This window comes from Phocoena sinus, chromosome 13 (genome assembly GCF_008692025.1).
Source record: "Phocoena sinus isolate mPhoSin1 chromosome 13, mPhoSin1.pri, whole genome shotgun sequence".
Classification (NCBI taxonomy): domain Eukaryota; kingdom Metazoa; phylum Chordata; class Mammalia; order Artiodactyla; family Phocoenidae; genus Phocoena; species Phocoena sinus.
The window spans coordinates 40,188,825-40,207,955 of NC_045775.1; the positions used below are offsets into that span (position 1 = coordinate 40,188,825).

Consider the following 19,131-nt stretch of genomic DNA (forward strand, 5'->3'; position numbering starts at 1 on the left):
TCTTCAAGTTCACTGATTCTTTCCTTTCTCATTTCCATTCTACTGTTGAGCCCTGCACTAGTGTCCTAGGGCTGCCATAACAACCTACCATAAACTGGGTAGTTTAAAATAACAGAAATTTATTGTCCTAAGTTTGAAGTTTGGCTAGAAGTTTGAAATCAAGGTGTTGATAGAGCCATACTACCTCTGAAACTTGTAGGGGAGAATTCCTTCCTTGTCTCCTCTAGCTTCTGGTGTTTGCCAATAATCCTTGGTGTTCCTTGGCTTGTAGATGCGTCACTCCAATCTCTGCCTCTGTTCTCACATGGCTGTCTTTCTGTCTATCTTTGTCCTTTTCTTATAAGGACATCAGTCATATTGGATTAGGGGCCCATCCTACTACAGTATGATCTCATCTTAACTAATTATATCTGCAATGATTCTATTTCCAAATAAGGTCACATTCTGAAGTGCTGGGAGTTAGGACTTCAAAATACCTTTTTAGGGGGGACATAATTCAATCCATAACAAGCCTATCCATTGAACTTTTTATTTTGGTTATTGTATTTTCAGTTATAAAATATCCATCCGGTTCTTCTTTATATCTTCTGTTTCTTTGCTGAGACTTTCTATTTTTTCATTTGTTTAAAGCGCCCGTTAAATTGCTTGCTTAATTGCTCATTAAAGCAGTTTTATGAAGGCTAGATTCTTGTCAGATAATTCCAACCTCTTAGTCATCTCTGTGTTGGTGTCAATTGTCTTTTCTCATTCAAGTAGAGATTTTCCTGGTTCTTGGTGTAACAAATGATTTTCAATTGCATCCTGGACATTTTGGTTATTAGGAGACTCTGGATCTTGTTTAAATCTTCTATTTTAGTAGGTCTCCTCTGACACAGGTCCAGTAGGGGAAAGTGAAAGTACCCACTTGCTACTGCCAAGGTTTCCAGGCCTTATTTCTGGCTCAGCCTCTGTTGACAGCCCAAGGGAGGAGGGTCTCCTCGTGACAGTTGGGTAGGGTAGGGGTTCAGGCCCCCCACCTGGCTTCCACTGACATCGCGCTGGTTGACGCAGGGAAGGGGACCTTGTAACTCCTTCTCACATGGCCCCCACGGACACTGCAGGGGGAGGTCTCAATATCACCCAGCAGGAATGAAGGTCTTGGTCTTCTCTGACACAACCCTAGTGGCTGGTGGGGATGCCTCATCATAGCTGGGCTGGGGAGACGAGTCCAGGCATCCCAGGTGGCCTCCAGTGACATTGTGGGGATGGCTGCACCTCGTTACAGCTGGGCAAGCGTGGAAGTTTAAACTCCCTACTCTGCCTTTGCTGACGGCTCTGGGGTGGGGCTGCTTTTTTTCTGTGGCGTTTGAAGTAGAGCAGATATTGTCTAAAAGTTTCCTGTCTTGCTGCCCCTTTTCTGGTCCTTAGCTTGAGAAAAAAGGCTTTTGTTCTTTTTGGTCTGTGACCTTTGATGTTTCCGGGTTTGCAAGCTTCACCAGTACCCAGGCTGGTATAGGTGAGGCAAAAAGAAAACAAGGGGATTTACTGCTGTGTCTTTCTTTGGGTTGTGAGGTCCCTAACTGTCTATGCTCTTCTCTCCACCTTTCAGAGTCTTCTTATCTTTGTTTTATGTATAATATCCAGAGATTTTTTTAGCTGTGCTTAGCAAAAGGAATAGGAAGGAGCGTGTCTACTCCATGTTGTCCCTGCCTCTCCTGATATTTGAAGCATCTAGAATAATATAGAATATTCAAGATGCTACCTTTACATCTTACAAAATGAGACCAATTAGGAAAGAAGATAAGTACACTTACTGTGGGAACAAAGCTGGTTGGTTCTTTCCAGGTCATAGCCTTAAGTTCAATTTATTGGTCTTTACCTCCATCTTCTCTAAGTAGAAATTTAGGTTGGAAAATTCACTGGAGACAACAGACATTATTCTTGCTAATATTTCATGTTCACATTTGATTATACACATTGTGATTAAAGAAATGAAAATGGAATAATTTGTTAGCTTGGAAATTACTGAATTCTTATCAAGACCCCATGAGAATGTTGAAAAGTAGCCATAGGGAAAACTGTGTTTGAAGTCATCCTTCACACTTTCCTTGAGTTAATTATAGTCACTCATTTTCATATGCACACAATGTATACATCTCTTTAATATTAAAACATTTGAAAATAGGTAGTAATGTGAACATTAACAGTGTTCCACTGTGTGATAAGGTCACCAGTTGGCCATCGCACTGTGTCACATGGTCATTTTAACTGAAATCCTATTGGGGGAGCGGGGAGGGATTCATCGTGGTGGAATTGTATCTGATGTTCAAATAATGTAAGTTGATTTTAGAGTTGTATTAGAAAATGGAAAATGTTATAAAAGTGCAGAGTATAAACAAATCAGAACTACTAACATTGCAGCCATTTCAAAGTTACAAGGTGAGGTAGAGATTATGTGGATTTTCATTTCCTGAATGATGTGAAGGATGAAACAGAGGCAGAGAAACACAGTACTGCTGGGTTTAGTGCATTGGGTGAAAAACGTTCAGAAACTAATAGTGAATATTTGCTGCCTTAAGGCATATGCTCATAGCCTAACTTGTATTTTTCATTACTGATAAATATATTATTTAGAGTCTAGAGTTACTGAAATGCTCTGCATTTGACTGTAAAATTTAATACGTAAAAGATAATGGGCTGTCTCTAAAATACATTTTTAAAAACATTCTTATTCAGAGAAAGGACTTCATAGATATGGCCTTTTCTCACAATAAACAAAGAGAAGTTTTTTTCTTTACTTTTATAATATCACTGAAACCTCTAGGCAAAAGTAATATGAACTTACAGAATGCAGAGAAATTAATCTGATTATTAAGATTTGCTTAAATGTTACAAAACTAGTGTTGATTACAAATGATATGTTAAATAGATATTATAGCCTCTAAACAAAACAGGAGAAAATGAAAATCTGATGCTCTGAACTGTGATGGGCAATTGGGGAAGAGCTTTATATTTTGCCACAGGTGTAATTTCAAAAACTGTGTACTCAAAGACAGACCAAAGCTCAGCATTCCTTTCTTATTCTCTAATTACTAACGTAAAAAAAAAAAGTTACTGTAAAATTGCCTCACTGAGGCTTTGGGATCTTGAAATTTCAATTTTAGCATCAAAAGTCTTTTGTGTATGCAACACACTTCCCCTCTGAGTTTGAAAAACTGACAAAAGAAATGTGATCATTACATGACTACAACAGTCTGCTTGTTTGATGATAACCTGGGGTCAACACTATCAAATATCAGCCTATAAAGATTCCTTTACATACTTTTCAAATGCTCTTGTGACTGATGAGGGTACTCAGGAAAGCTTAAATGCTGAGATTACAATGAGGAAAAACCAAGCCTTCACTAGGCACAGTCCGATCAGAGAATGGGTCCTGTATTAGTTATCCCATTTTGTGTAACAAATTATCCCCAAACTTAACTGCTTAAAATGACAAATATTTATTATCTCACACAGTTTCCGGTTCAGAGTCTCTCAAAGGGATGCAGACCAGTCAGGGCTGCAATCATCTGACAGCCCAAATGGGGAGGCATCAATTTCCAACAGGGATCCCTGTTGGCTATGGGCTGGAGTCTTCGTTCCTTGCCACCTGGGCCTCTCCATAGGCGGAGTGCTTGACTGTCCTCACAACATGACAGCTGTCTTCTCCCAAGTGAGTGATCTGAAGGAATCCCAAGGAAGGAAGCCACAGTCATTTATAACCTAATCTTAGAAGTGATACATCATTACTTCTGCTTTTCTGTTGGTCACCCAGACAAACCGTGCTACAGTGTGGGAGGGGAGAACACAAGGTTGCGAATACTAGGAGGTAAGGATCTTTGGGGGCCATCTTGGAAGCTGGCTATCTCAGGTCGAGAGCAGATTTGCAATTTGGATTCACCTGGAATGTAGGTTAAAGTATACCTCCTCTAAAAGCCATTGTCTATTACTGGGAAGAAACTATATCTTAGTCTACTAGTGACCATGCAGACAGACCACCAGGGGCAAATGGAAAGTTACTGACATTTCTCTGCCAGTTACATAACCTCTTGGCAACCTGAGTCTACTAAGTATACTAAGAAACAACAGTTCAACTCAGTCACACTTTTTATGGTCCAAATTTAATTTGAAAAGTATGTATGATCTATAGTATAGCCCTGAGAAGGATAAAATCTATAATGAAGTAATATAAAACAGTATGCTGTCCCCAAAAGTTAGGTGATTACTAATCCTATGCATTTAGGAATAAAGTTTTAAAACTTGGCTATGAAAAAGATGAAAAATGAGATTTTTTGGCAATAAGCTGAATAATTGAATTTTTATGATATCAGTAGGAATCAATGACTGCTTTTAGCTTTCTGTTTTGGGTGTAAGTTAAGTCACTTTGAATACTTCTGGTAGTAAATTGCCAGGTAGAGATACAATCATTAAAAAGTACTATGTAACATTCTTGGCTTTTTGTAAAAGAAATTTCAGATAGTTTTCAATTTAGGAAAGTCTTCTAAAGGGCTTCATATAAATTAGCTTCTTGAAACTCACAAACTATAAGGTACCTGGCCCAGGCAAAGCAAATACAGAATGGTCAGATATAAATAGCTTTACTGAACTTACATGCACAAATAAATAAATAAACAGCCAATTTTAAACCTGATAGGATTTTTAATCATTCAGTAACTTAGCCATCTGGTTAGGTCAGGATCTATCTGCAGGCTAGAAAGGCTGTTTTAAAAGGCAGAGTAGTGGCAATAAATGACTTGTTCCCTTATCTAACCCTCCAGGTTATCTGTGCTTACATCTACCCTCAGCCCTAGGCAAGGTATGCCCCTAGATGCTCTACCCTTCAGGGGAAGGAGGGAATTATTACAGGTCAAGAGTGTCATTTCTGCCTGAGGAGGAAAAGGAGCCTGGGTGGTATTGGGGTGCTGACTTTATCAGTGGTTCTCCAACTTGGCTGCATAATAGAATCAGAGTCTCTGGGGTGAGACTCAGGTGCCAAACCTTTATTAAGCTCCCCAGGTGATTTCAGTGTGCAGCCAAAGCTGAAAATCTTTGCTTTGGGACAAAGAGTCTCATTGAAGTGCCCATCAGAATCACCTGGAGAGCATGTTAAAGTTACAGAAGGCTAGGTCCCAGCCTCAGAGTTTCTGATTCAGTAGGTCTGGGGAGGGACCCAATAATTTGCATTTTTAACAGGTTTCCAGATGAAGCTGATGTTGCTGTTGTACACTTTGAGAACCAATCTTAGAAGAGTTTGACTCTTATTATATACTGGAGTTCAGCTGTGACTGGGGCGTAAGGGGAGGAATGAAAATTGGCAGAAGGAGAGGACAGATACCACTAGCTCCCCTCTTCTCAAAGGTAAAGTGAACTGGGATCTACCGCTGCATTGCTCATCCCCTATTTTCTTAGCCTTTATTTTATAGATTGAGAAAATAAAGGCTCTTCAAGGGTCATGTGAACGGCCCAAAGTTGGTTACACCAGAGTTAACCACCCCGTTTTATCTGGTCTCTTTGCACTTTCAGGTCAACCTCTTAACTGCCTCTGCAGCGCGACTCCACTTAGCCCTCATCATTAACCTTTCTCTCCTCCCCTGCCCCGCCCCCAGCGTCCTGACGTCGTTGCGTGGACAACGTGCACCTACGTTCAAAGCACGCAAAGAATGGTCCTCGGAGGCGCATCGCGTGCTGCGCAGGCGCAAGCGTCAAGGCGCTGGAGCAGCGGTCATGGAGTCCGTCAACCCGGTGGTAAGGACCACCAGCCTGGCCTCTCGGCCTGTGCTCCGTGCAGAGGGAGCGCGGTCCTGGGCTTATGGCAGTGGAGCTCCGCACACCCTTTTTTTTTTCCCCTCCTGGCTCTTTACAGACTTTCAGGAGCCCTCTCCCTTAGGGGCTCCTCTGTTCTTCTCCTCCGTGTTAGAGGAAGTGGATGAGGGCCAGTAGCTCAGCCGGAAGTTGGACCTGGCCCCCCGCCAGAACAGCAAGTGCCCCTCTTCTTCTCCTTCTTACTCCTCATGGAGCTGAGGTCCTCTAGAGTGAGGATTTGAGAAGGTGGTTAGAGATGGAACGCACCTTAAGCCTTCCATTTTAGTGTGTTTAGAATTACTGAGTTCAGTTGTACTCTAATTGTAGTTTAATTTTAGTATGACCACTGTTGAGTCTAAGCTGTATTATTTACCCGAAATAACAGGTAATGTGATACTTTAGGTTACCCCACCACATATTTTTAGAGTTCTCCCGCACCCCTCCATTTCCCCATCCTTAAGCATCTTAATGTTTAAGTGTACAGTTGGAATTGATAAACCCAGACGTTGTTTTGTTACCGTTAAGGAGTACGTAAACCTCGCATGAGAACTGACAGGCTAAATGGTCTTGTGAGACCCTCTATCAATCCTAAAAATTGATTTAAAGAAAGAAAGTCAAGAAATCACGTTTATTTTCAGTTCATTTCAACAGACTTCACATTTGGTGAAAGGCAATGTGCTTGTCCAGATCTGTGTTGTTTTATGGGTTCCATCTGTACATAAGAAGGATAAAATGGTTCATTTCTGAAGACAAGTTATTCTTTTAATGTGTATCCTTTTTCTGATAATGTATTTTAATATATGTGAAATAATTATGCTTGAATGTAAGCTTACCGTGTATACCATTTTATTTGATGGTGAAACTCCAAGGAATGTGTGTGTGTTTTCTTTTACATAGGGAAGAGGTTAAGATGGATTTCCTGGGCTATGCATAGTGGACTATACATATACTAATGAAGATAACAGGGAAAGAATATAAAGTCTAGCTGTAGTCCTAGAAGAGAAAGTATGTTCAATTCCTACTTTGCTTTTGAAAAATTATGTTCTAATGGGTTATTTTTGATGGCTGCTGTTACATTCTGAGGGTAGATCTTAAAAGATGTTTTTATCCCTAGGAGTTTTTACCTCTAGCTTTAAGTGTGATCACACTAGCTGGGCCTGACACTGACACATCAGTTAAGCACAGCTTTATCAGGGTAGACTGTTTTAGAAGAAGGAACTAATTAATCTAGGGCACTTAATCTTATTGACTATGCTTGTGAATAACGTATTATTTAAATATTACTGATTGGCTTTTTCGTAGGCTCACTCTGGGTCTTTAGAAGGAATAAGTTTAATACCTAACTACTCTTCGCATGAATAGGAGTACTTAGAATATTTACTGAGTAGTATGAAAAAGTAGTCCTAGAATGACAGAATTTTCAATTTGGCCTGATTAAGCAATTTGAAATAAGCAATTCAACTAAATTCCTATTTTGTTATTTCTTATCAGTAGAACTTCCACTAGGTCAGTATTGTCAGTACACTTAGCATTGCCATTCTTTTTTTGCATTTTTTAATTTTATTTATTTTTATTTGATCTTTTTTGGTGGTGCCGCATGGCTTGTGGGATCATAGTCCCCACACCAGGGATTGAACCCAGGCAGTGAAAGCGCCGAGTCCTAACCACTGGACTGCCAGGGAATTTCCTAGCATTGCCATTTTGGACTAGGGTGGGAGTGGAGCACAGTTTACATAGATTTGAAGGACTGAGTTTATTTCACAGGGCTGTTTTTCTATTGATATTGACCAGTTTTTAATCTGGTAAAGATCTGCTTTTAGGATGTTACTTAGTCTCTGCAGTATGCAGATTGTGGAAGGGTAAGGTTTATGTCCTTAGTTTCTCTTAGGAAATCCTTTTCGGTGCAGTTGTACTTTTACTTGACCATGGTTCAGAATATCTTTTTGGACTTTGTATGTTGGAAGCGGGACAGACTGGTGACTCTATTGTAGTTGCTTGCCCCAAATTTATGGCTTGGAATTTATTTACATTTATGGAAGTAATATAGTAAACTCTAAAAAAGCTCCTGGGTCCCTCTGAGAAAAAGGTAAATTGAAAACAAAAGGTTCATTTCCACCTGTCTTAAATTAATTTCCTTTTTAAAAAGGAGTGTGGAGGTTAAATACTGACACAAAAGCCAAGGATCCTAAAAGTAACCATACATCTTGATGAGATTATTATCTCTTATTTTCTTGTAGTATTGTGATTCAGCCCTATAGATAAGCTGAGACTATGGGTCTGAAGTTAACCAATTTATGCAAAGCTAAGACTGTATTGGGAATAGGATGCACAGAGTGAAAATCCTTATGGTGGCTTTTCTTCAAATATAAGATTAGAAAGTGTATACTGCATGTTTTTTAAGGCTGGATACACTCAAACTTGAGAATGTAAAACTTTAACAATTGCTTTTATGTAGTCTAAACTCTACAGATCTGTAATTGAAGATGTAATTGAAGGAGTGCGGGATCTATTTGCTGAAGAAGGTATAGAGGAACAAGTCTTAAAAGACCTGAAGCAGGTTTGTAGACAGTAGAAGTTTCTCGTTTTTTCAGCTTAAAAAAAATGGATAAATTAAATTCAAACCCCTTAATTATAGTTTAATACTTACCCACTTATTGTGCCTTCAGCTGACAATTTAAAAGTAAAAAATATAGGAGGAAATACCCTAATTTTTTTTTTTTTAGAGCAAACATTTTGTTTTTCTCTGCAGCTCTGGGAAACAAAGGTTTTGCAGTCTAAAGCAACAGAAGACTTCTTCAGAAATGGTGTCCATTTGCCTTTGTTCACCCTTCAGTTGCCACACAGTTTGCACCAAACATTGCAGTCATCAACAGGTTGGATATAGTTAGTAAATTAATACTATATGCAGAACAAATTCTCATTTGGTGGTGGTTTGGAATTAGGGTAATGTTCTTAAGGGGAGAGGGCTTGGACTTCACAATCATTGCTATTAAAAGAACACAGGATAAGTCATCACTGCCATGTAATTATTGACAAAAAAATTAGGTTATTTAAACTATTTTTAAAACTATTATAGTCTACAAAGGTGACAAAGCCTTACTTCATAGGAGCAAATTATATAGTTTGTGGGCTATTGGAAATACCCTTTGTTTATCTCAGAGGATTTGATTGGCTCTAGTAAAGGAGTAATCCAGCCACTTGGTGAAGAAGCAGAGGGAAAGATGGGTGCTTGCAAGCTTGTGCATTCTTTCTCTTTCTCTTGCTATCTGTATGTATTGTAAATCTGTAATTGAAATGGAAGCAAAATGGAGTATAAACAGGAATATGGAGGTTATTCAGGCTACTTCACAGTTTTGGATATAAAATGATGGCTAGAAATGGACCATATGCGTATTGTCTTTCATCTTGGACTTAAATCTAGACCTCTGCTTTTAAGGGAAATATTTGTCCATATTATGTCTATCAATTTAAACTGGAAAAGACTAACTGCTAAAAGATAAAACAATACTATTATATCTTTCTAGACTTTATTTCTTTTTTTCTCCTCTGATTCTTATAATCCTTATGCTATCCTGATGTGTGTGTGTATATACATCTACATGTTGATGTACAGAGACGCAGGCACATAGGGATGCACTGACAGACACAGAGGCACACACCAACAGACATATCCAGACTCAGGGGACACACCCAGATATAGACGTGTGCGGATACAGACAGACACACACAAGTAGGTTTTATTGGATTTAGCCGAAATTCAATAGATGAATGTCTGCAAGAGGTAAGGGTAGATTTTGGATTAGATTGTCAGTAAAAACTTGTTCATGGCATACTTGGGAAAATTCACATGAAAATCTTGTGGGTCAAGGTGAGGGGAAAATATCGATAGTAAGGAGGCTACTACCTCGTCTATTACAAAATGAGAGAATTTAAGTGTGACAGCAATTATAACGTATAAAAATGAAAATAACAATGAGTGTTGAGTTACCAAACACAACTTACATAATGCTGTGCTTAAAATGTGTAACGTTGCTCTTTAAGAGTTAGCCATGGCTGTTTTAATTATTAAGTTGACACATTGAATTACATCAATTGTTCAGTTTTTGGCTATGCTTTCATTTTTAACTTTACTGTTTTATTAGGGCATCCCTTTTATTTCTCTATTTAAATAACATTCTTTTAAATTTTTTCTTCATTAAAGAACTTTAAAGATTTTTTCCTTAGGAGTGGCTTGGAGGGTGGTGAATGTGGAGTAGTAAAATATTTGATCGTCTTTTATGAAAAGCATGGTTCTTAAGAAAAGACTAGCTGGAACACTATTGTAATACTTGATTTTGCCTCAAGATGGTAATATTACCAGTGATTTAAATCACAAAATAGTCTTGCAACGTATCTAGCTGACTTTCGCTCAGCACTTCTTTCTTTCTAATTCTGTCTTAGAGGTTAGAATAATAGAAATAATTACATTTAAACAAGACAGTTTTTCTTCTTATTCTTTTCTACATCATTCATGATGAAGTGAAGAGGAAGCACATGTATCCTGTAAAACTGCATTATAGGCCTTTTTCCTATCCCTCTTCATTTCGAGGTACCCTGCAATAAGATTCTTGAAGTAAGCAGCCTCATAAAATTGAAGTACTTTTAAATTATATCATCTTGTTGTATGCTTCTAAAAGCCTGATTAAGATAGCCTAGGTGTCTAAAAAAAATAAATAAATAAAAAAAAAAAAAAAAAAAAAAAGATAGCCTAAACGTACGCTACAACCTTTTTATCTCTTGATAACAAGTTCAAATTAAATCTACAGTGGAATAAGTCCTTTGCCTTTGTCTTCTCCACTGTTAAAATTTGTTTGCCCTGTTGTATTTTCTTTGACTCTATTATCCATTTGTTTAGTCATTTGCCATATCTTCAGTTGTCAACTTTTTTATTTTTTGGTCTCAGGACCTCTTTACACTTAAAAATTGAGAACCTCAAAGTGCTTCCTTTTATGTGGGTTGTTAGTATCTATTTACCATATTAGAAATTAAAGCTGAGAAATTTTTAAAATGTTGATTTATTAATTAAAAAAATGATTGTATGTTAATATATATTTGTTAAAAATAACTCTTTTCCAGAACAAAAAAATATTTAGTGAGAAGACTGGTATTGTTTTACTTTTCTGCAATTCTTGTTAATGTCTGGCTTAATACAAGACAGCTGGATTCTCATATCTATTTCTAAATTTAATCTGTTGTGATATGTAGTTTTGGCAGGAGAAAATCTAATCTTCCACAGATAGATAATTGGAAAAGGAAGAGTGTTTTAATAGCTTTTTCAGGTAATTTGGTACTATGCTAAAACTCAACATGTGGTAGTTTCTGAGAGGTTAGCTGCAAAGTGTAATCTGAAACCATATCAATGGACTTTTTGTGATGTTAAAGTTCACTGGTATATCTTGCATTTTGAATGACTGTCTAACCCCTGTGTAATTTTGTAACATACGTGGGTGACGTGGAAAATATTGGTTCACTGAGTTATACATTTGACACATGGTTCATTGTACAGGATAAAAAATCATATTAATATCTCCACATATCTCACAGGAAAGTGTTTAAGTATTGGAAAGCGATGAAGCTTACTGTAGTGGATATAGTTTTCAAAATTCTAATTTTTGCTTGAAAGCTTGAATTTTATCATTGCCAAACAAATACTGTCAGTTTGTTTTCCTTGAGGTGATGGGCACACTTAGTTCATTTTCAAAAGATTGCCAAATACCCAAGTCTGATGAACCATAGTTTCTGTCAGTTTTTCTTTCAGGTAAAATAGTGTTTCTTGAAAAAAGAAATTAGCTAGGTCAGCTCCCAACTTAAACAATAGCACCATTGGATTTCCTCATACTTCCCTGTACTTCTGGATGCTACAGAAATGCTTTATATGTTCTTCCTATTTCCTCACACAGAATATTAAAAGCAAGTATACTTGAGGGTTGAAATTTAGTAAAAATAATTCTTTATGGTTACATTAAGGAATTTCTTAAGTGAGACAGTTTTGTTGTTGCTGGTTTTATTTGTTTATTTTTAAACTGTGAGTAGATAGCAATGGAGAGTAAATACAATGAGCACTAGTAAGGTTTGGTGCTTACAGACTTAATTCATGTGAAGGTGCCTTCAGTTTTATTTATCACGGCTTTGTGCTATCAGTGCAAATGTCAGCACCATCCCCCACCTTAAAATATTTAGTGAAAAATTAAAAAGGCATATATTGTTTTGATATTATAAAAATAGTTTTGACCTTATGAAACCCTGAAAGTATCTTACGGACCCCCAGGGGTTTGTACACTAAACTTTGAGAACTGCTGTTCTATTCTTATATTCTATTATATATAATTTATAATCCACTTTTAAAAAATACATGGGGCTTCCTTGGTGGCGCAGTGGTTAGGAATCCGCCTGCCAATGCAGGGGACACGGGTTCGAGCCCTGGTCTGGGAAGATCCCACATGCTGCAGAGCAACTGGGCCCATGTGCCACAGCCGCTGAGCCTGCGCTCTAGAGCCTGCACTCTAGAGCCCACATGCCACAACTACTGAGGCTGCGTGCCACAAATATTGAAGGCCACGTGCCTAGAACCCATGCTCCACAATGAGAAGCCTGTGCATTGCAATGAATAAGTAGCCCCTGCTGCCACAACTAGAGAAAAGTCCGCATGCAGCAACAAAGACCCAGTACAGCCAAAAATTAAATAAAATAAATAAATTTTAAAAAAACTTAATTTTTTAGAACATCTTTAGGTTCACAGCAAATTTGAGAGAGGGTACAGATATTTCCCATATACTCCTTGCTCCCACTCATGCATAGCCTCTCCAGTTATCAACATACCCCACCAGAGTGGTACATCCGTTACAGTTGATGAACCTGCATTGACACATCGTAAACACCCAACGTCCATCATAAACACCCAACGTGTTGTACATTCTGTGGGGTTGGGCAAGTTTATAATGACTTGACTCCATTGTAATAGTTTCATACAGAGTATTTCCATTGCCCCAAATATCTTCTGTTCTCCTCTGCATCCGTTCCCCTCACACCAATCCCTGGCAACCACTGATCTTTTTACTGTCTCCATAGTTTTGCCTTTTCTAGAATGTCATGTAGTTGTGACGCTATAGTATACAGCCTTTTCAGGTTGGCTTCTTTCAGTTAGTAATATGATTTTTTTTAAAAAAAATTTATTTATTTATATTTGGCTGCGTTGGATCTTCGTTGCTGCACCCGGGTTTTCTCTAGTTGCAGTGAGCGGGAGCTACTCTTTGTTGCGGTGCACGGGCTTCTCGTTGCGGTGGCTTCTCCTGCTTCAGAGCACAGGCTCTAGGCACACAGGCTTCAGCAGTTGTGGCATGGTGGGCTCAGCAATTGTGGCTTGTGGGCTCCAGAGCACAGACTCAGTAGTTCTGGCGCACGGGCCCAGTTGCTCCGTGGCATGTGGGATCCTCCCGGACCATGGCTTGAACTCGTGTCCCCTGCATTGGCAGATGGATTCTTAACCATTGTGCCACCAGGGAAGTTCAGTGATATGATTTTTAAGTTTCTTCCATGTCTTTTCATGGCTTGATGGCTCCTTTCTTTTCAGCACTGAATAATACTCCATTGTCCGGAGGTACCACAGTTTATATATCCATTCACCTACTGAGGGATGACATCTTGGTTGCTGCCAGGTTTTGACAATTATGAATAAAAGTGCTGTAAACATTTGTGTGCAGGTTTTTGTGAAGAAATAACTTTTCAGCTCCTTTGGGCAAATACCAAGAAGTGTGATTGCTGGATCATATGGTAAGAGTATGTTTAGCTTGGTAAGAAACTGTCAAACTGTCTTCCAAAGTGGCCGAACCATTTTACATTCCCCAGCAATGAATGAGAGTTTGTCGCTCCGCATACTTGCCAGCATATTGCTGTTACCAGTGTTCTGAATTTTGTCCATTCCATAGGGGTGTAGTGGTATCTCGTTGTTTTAATTTACATTTCCCCAATGACATATGATATGGAGCATCTTTTATATTTTTCATATGCTTATTTGCCATATATATATCTTCTTTGGTGAAGTGTCTATTTAGGTCTTTGGCCCATTTTTTAATTGGTTTGTTTGCTTATTGTTAAGTTTTGAGTGTTCTTTGTGTTTTTTTTTTTAGTAAATTTGCCTTTTATTTATCTTTTTTTTAACTTTTTTTTTCACATCTTTATTGGAGTATAATTGCTTTACAATGGTGTGTTAGTCTCTGCTGTAGAACAAAGTGAATCAGCTATTCGAACACATATATCCCCATATACCCTCCCTCTTGAGTCTCCCTATCCCACTCCTCTAGGTGGACACAAAGCACTGAGCTGATCCCCCTGTGCTATGTGGCTGCTTCCCACTAGCTATCTGTTTTATATCTGGTACTGTATATATGTCCATGCCACTCTCTCACTTCGTCCCAGCTTACCCTTCCCCCTCCCCGTGTCTTCAAGTCCATTCTCTACGTCTGCATCTTTATTCCTGTCCTGCCCCTAGGTTCTTCAGAACCATTTTTTTTTAGATTCCATATATATGTGTTAGCATATGGTATTTGTTTTTCTCTTTCTGACTTACTTCACTCTGTGTGACAGACTCTGTGTCCATCCACCTCACAACAAATAACTGTTTAATTTCTTTTGATGGCTGAGTAACATTCCATTGTATATATGTGCCACATCTTCTTCATCCATTCATCTGTCGATGGACACGTAGGTTGCTTTCATGTGCTGGACATTGTAAATAGTGCTGCAATGAACATTGTGGTACATGACTCTTTTTGAATTATGGTTCTCTCAGGGTATATGCCCAGTAGTGGGATTGCAGGGTCACATGGTAGTTCTATTTTTAGGTTTTAAGGAACCTCCATACTGTTCTCCATAGTGGCTGTATCAATTTACATTCCCACCAACAGTGCAAGAGGGTTCCCTTTTCTCCACACCTTCTCCAGCAATTCTTGTTTGTAGATTTTTTGATGATGGCCATTCGGACCAGTGTGAGGTGATACCTCATTGTAGTTTTGATTTGTATTTCTCTAATGATTAATGATGTTGAGCATCCTTTCATGTGTTTATTGGCAATCTGTATGTCTTTGTTGGAGAAATGTCGATTTAGGTCTTCTGCCCATTTTTGAATTGGGTTGTTTTTGATATTGAGCTGCATGAGCTGCTTGTATATTTTGGAGATTAATCCTTTGTCAGTTGCTTTGTTTGCAAATATTTTCTCCCATTCTGAGGCTTGTCTTTTCATCTTGTTTATGGTTTCCTTTGCTGTGCAAAAGCTTTTAAGTTTCATTAGGTCCCATTGCTTATTTTTGTTTTTATTTCCATTTCTCTAGCAGGTGGGTCAAAAAGGATCTTGCTGTGATTTATGTCATAGGGTGTTCTGCCTATGTTTTTCTTTAAGAGTTTTATAGTGTCTGGCTGTACATTTAGGTCTTTAATCCATTTTGAGTTTATTTTTGTGTATGGTGTTAGCAAGTGTTCTAATTTCATTCTTTTACATGTAGCTGTCCAGTTTTCCCAGCACCACTTATTGAAGAGGCTGTCTTTTCTCCATTGTATATTCTTGCCTCCTTTATCAAATACAAGGTGACCATATGTGCATGGGTTTATCTCTGGGCTTTCTATCCTGTTCCGTTGATCTATATTTCTCTTTTTGTGCCAGCACCATACTGTCTTGATTACTGTAGCTTTGTAGTATAGTCTGAAGTCCAGGAGCCTAATCCCTCCAGCTCCATTTTTCTTTCTCATGATTGCTTTGGCTATTCGGGGTCTTTTGTGTTTCCATACAAATTGTAAAATTTTTTGTTCTACCTCTGTGAAAAATGCCATTGGTAATTTGATAGGGATTGCATTGAATCTGCAGATTGCTTTGAGTAGTATAGTCATTTTCACAATGTTGATTCTTCCAGTTCAGGAGCATGGTATATGTCTCCATCTGCTTGTGTCATCTTTAATTTCTTTCATCAGTGTCTTATAGTTTTCTGCATACAGGTCTTTTGTCTTCTTAGGTAGGTTTATTCCTAGATATTTTATTCTTTTTGTTGCAGTGGTAAATGGGAGTGTTTCCTTAATTTCCCTTTCAGATTTTTCATCATTAGTGTATAGGAATGCAGGAGATTTCTGTGCATTAATTTTGTATCCTGCTACTTTACCAAATTCATTGATTAGCTCTAATAGTTTTTTCGTAGCATCTTCAGGATTCTCTATGTATAGTATCATGTCATCTGCAAACAGTGACAGTTTAACTTCTTCTTTTTTATTTGGATTCCTTTTACTTCTTTTTCTTCTCTGATTGCTGTGGCTGAAACTTCCAAAACTAAGTTGAATGATAGTGGTGAGAGTGGGCAACCTTGTCTTGTTTCTTATCTTAGTGGAAATGGTTTCAGTTTTTCCCCATTGAGAATGATGTTGGCTGCAAGTCTGTCATATATGGCCTTTATTATGTTGAGGTAAGTTCCCTCTATGCCTACTTTCTGGAGAGGTTTTATCATAAATTGGTGTTGAATTTTGTAAAACGCTTTTTCTCCATCTATTGAGATGATCATATGGGTTTTCTCCTTCAATTTGTTAATATGGTGTATCACATTGATTGATTTGCGTATATTGAAGAATCCTTGCATTCCTGGGATAAACCCCACCTAATCATGGTGTATGATCTGTTTAAAGTGCTGTTGGATACTGTTTGCTAGTATTTTGTTGAGGATTTTTGCATCTGTGTTCATCAGTGTTAGTGGCCTGTAGTTTTCTTTGTGACAGCTTTGTCTGGTTTTGGTATCAGGGTGATGGTGGCCTCATAGAATGAGTTTGGGAGTGTTCCTCCCTCTACTATATTTTGGAAGAGTTTGAGAAGGATAGGTGTTAGCCCCTCTCTAAATGTTTGATAGAATTCACCTGTGAAGCCATCTGGTCCTGGGCTTTTGTTTGTTGAAAGATTTTTAATCACAATTTTAATTTCATTACTTGTGATTGGTCTGTTTATATTTTCTGTTTCTTCCTGGTTCTGTCTCGGAAGGTTTTGCTTTTCTAAGAATTTGTCCATTTCTTCCAGGTTGTCCATTTTATTGGCATACAGTTGATTGTAGTAATCTCTCACGATCCTTTATATTTCTGCAGTGTCTGTTGTAATTTCTTGTTCATTTCTGATTTTATTGATTTGAGTACTCTCCCTCTTTTTCTTGATGAGTGTGGCTAATGGTTTATCAATTTTGTTTATCTTTTCAAAGAACCAGGTTTTAGTTTTATTGATCTTTGCTATTGTTTCCTTCATTTCTTTTTCATTTATTATCTGATCTGATCTTTATGATTTCTTTCCTTCTGCTAACTTTGGGGGTTTTTTTGGTTCCTTTTTCTCTATTTGCTTTAGGTGTAAGGTTAGGTTGTTTATTTGAGATTTTTCTTTTTTCTTGAGGTAAGAATATATTGCTATAAACTTCCCTCTTAGAACTGGTTTTGCAGCATCCCATAGGCTTTGGGTCGTCATGTTTTCATTGTCATTTGTTTCTAGATATTTTTTGATTTCCTCTTTGATTTCTTCAGTGATATCTTGGTTATTTAGTAGTGTATTGTTTAGCCTCCATGTGTTTGTATTTTTTACAGATTTTTTTCCCTGTAATTGATATCTAGTCTCATAGTGTTGTGGTTCGAAAAGATACTTGATATGATTTCGGTTTTCTTAAATTTACCAAGGCTTGATTTGTGACCCAAGATATGATCTATCCTGGAGAATGTTCCATGAGCACTTGAGAAGAAAGTGTGTTCTGTCGTTTTTGGATGGAATCTCCTATAATTATCAGTTAAGTCCATCTTGTTTAATATGTCATTTAAAGTTTCTCTTTCATTATTTATTTTCATTTTGGATGATCTGTCTATTGGTGTAAGTGAGATGTTAAAGTCCCCCACTATTATTGTGTTACTGTCGATTTCCTCTTTTAGAGCTGTTAGCAGTTGCCTTATGTATTGAGGTGCTCCTATGTTTGATGCCTGTATATTTATAATTGTTATATCTTCTTCTTGGATTGATCCCTTGATCATTATGTAGTGTCCTTCCTTGTCTTTTGTAACATTCTTTATTTTAAAGTCTATTTTATCTGAGTATTGCTACTCGAGCTTTCTTCTGATTTCCATTTGCATGGAATATCTTTTTCCATCCCCTCACTTTCAGCCTGTATGTGTCCCTAGGTCTGAAGTAGGTCTCTTGTAGAGAGCATATATACGGGTCTTGTTTTTGTATCCATTCAGCCAGTCTGTGTCTTTTGGTTGGAGCATTTAATCCATTTACATTTAAGGTAACTCCCGATATGTATGTTCCTATTACCATTTTCTTAGTTTTTTGGGGTTTGTTATTTTAAGTCTTTTCCTTCTCTTGTGTTTCCTGCCTAGAGAAGTTCCTTTAGCATTTGTTGTAAAGGTGGCTTGGTGGTGCTGGATTCTGTTAGCTTTTGCTTCTCTGTAAAGATTTTAATTTCTCCATCAAATTTGAATGAGATCCTTGCTGGGTAGAGTAATCTTGGTTGTAGGTTTTTCCCTTTCATCACTTAAATATGTCCTGCCACTCCCTACTGGCTTGCAGTTTCTGCTGAAAGATCAGCTGTTAACCTTATGGGGATTCCCTTGTATGTTATTTGTTGTTCTTCCCTTGCTGCTTTTAATATTTTTTCTTTGTATTTAACTTTTGATAGTTCGATTAATATGTGTCTTGGCGTGTTTCTCCTTGGATTTATCCTGCTTGGAACTCTCTGTGCTTCCTGGACTTGATTGACTATTTCCTTTCCCATATTAGGGAAGTTTTCAACTGTATTCTCTTGAAATATTTTCTCAGTCCCTTTCTTTTTCTCTTCTTCTTCTGGGACACCTATAATTTAAATGTTGATGTGTTTAATATTGTCCCAGAGGTCTCTGAGACTGTTCTCAATTCTGTTCATTCTTTTTTCTTTATTCTGCTCTGAGGTAATTATTTCCACTATTTGATCTTCCAGGTTGCTTGTCCATTCTTCTGCCTCAGTTATTCTGCTATTGATTCCTTCTAGAGAATTTTAAATTTCATTTATTGTGTTGTTCATCATTGTTTGTTTGCTCTTTAGTTCTTCTAGGTCCTTGTTAAATGTTTCTTATATTTTCTCCATTCTGTTTCCAAGATTTTGGATCATCTTTACTATCATTACTCTGAATTCTTTTTCAGGTAGACTGCCTATTTCCTCTTCATTTGTTTGGTCTGGTGGGTTTTTACCTTGCTCCTTCATCTGCTGTATATTTCTCTGTCTTCCTGTCTTGCCTAACTTA

The 19,131-nt window shown here is 37.8% G+C and overlaps 1 protein-coding gene across 7 annotated transcripts in view; it reads left to right on the forward strand.

Annotated features, from left to right (window-relative positions):
- The first annotated feature begins 563 nt into the window (after positions 1-563).
- Positions 564-19,131, forward strand: part of GTF2A1L (general transcription factor IIA subunit 1 like) — a 63,752-nt gene continuing 45,184 nt past the window's right edge. Inside the window, exons 1-5 of one of the 7 annotated variants that reach the window (XM_032652049.1) lie at positions 5,625-5,763; positions 6,459-6,589; positions 7,755-7,906; positions 8,276-8,377; positions 8,570-8,703. In XM_032652049.1, coding sequence (XP_032507940.1) covers positions 8,622-8,703 — 82 coding nt within the window. In that variant the 5' untranslated portion in view covers positions 5,625-5,763; positions 6,459-6,589; positions 7,755-7,906; positions 8,276-8,377; positions 8,570-8,621. The other 6 variants (XM_032652043.1, XM_032652045.1, XM_032652046.1 and 3 more) reach the window with 6 other exon arrangements.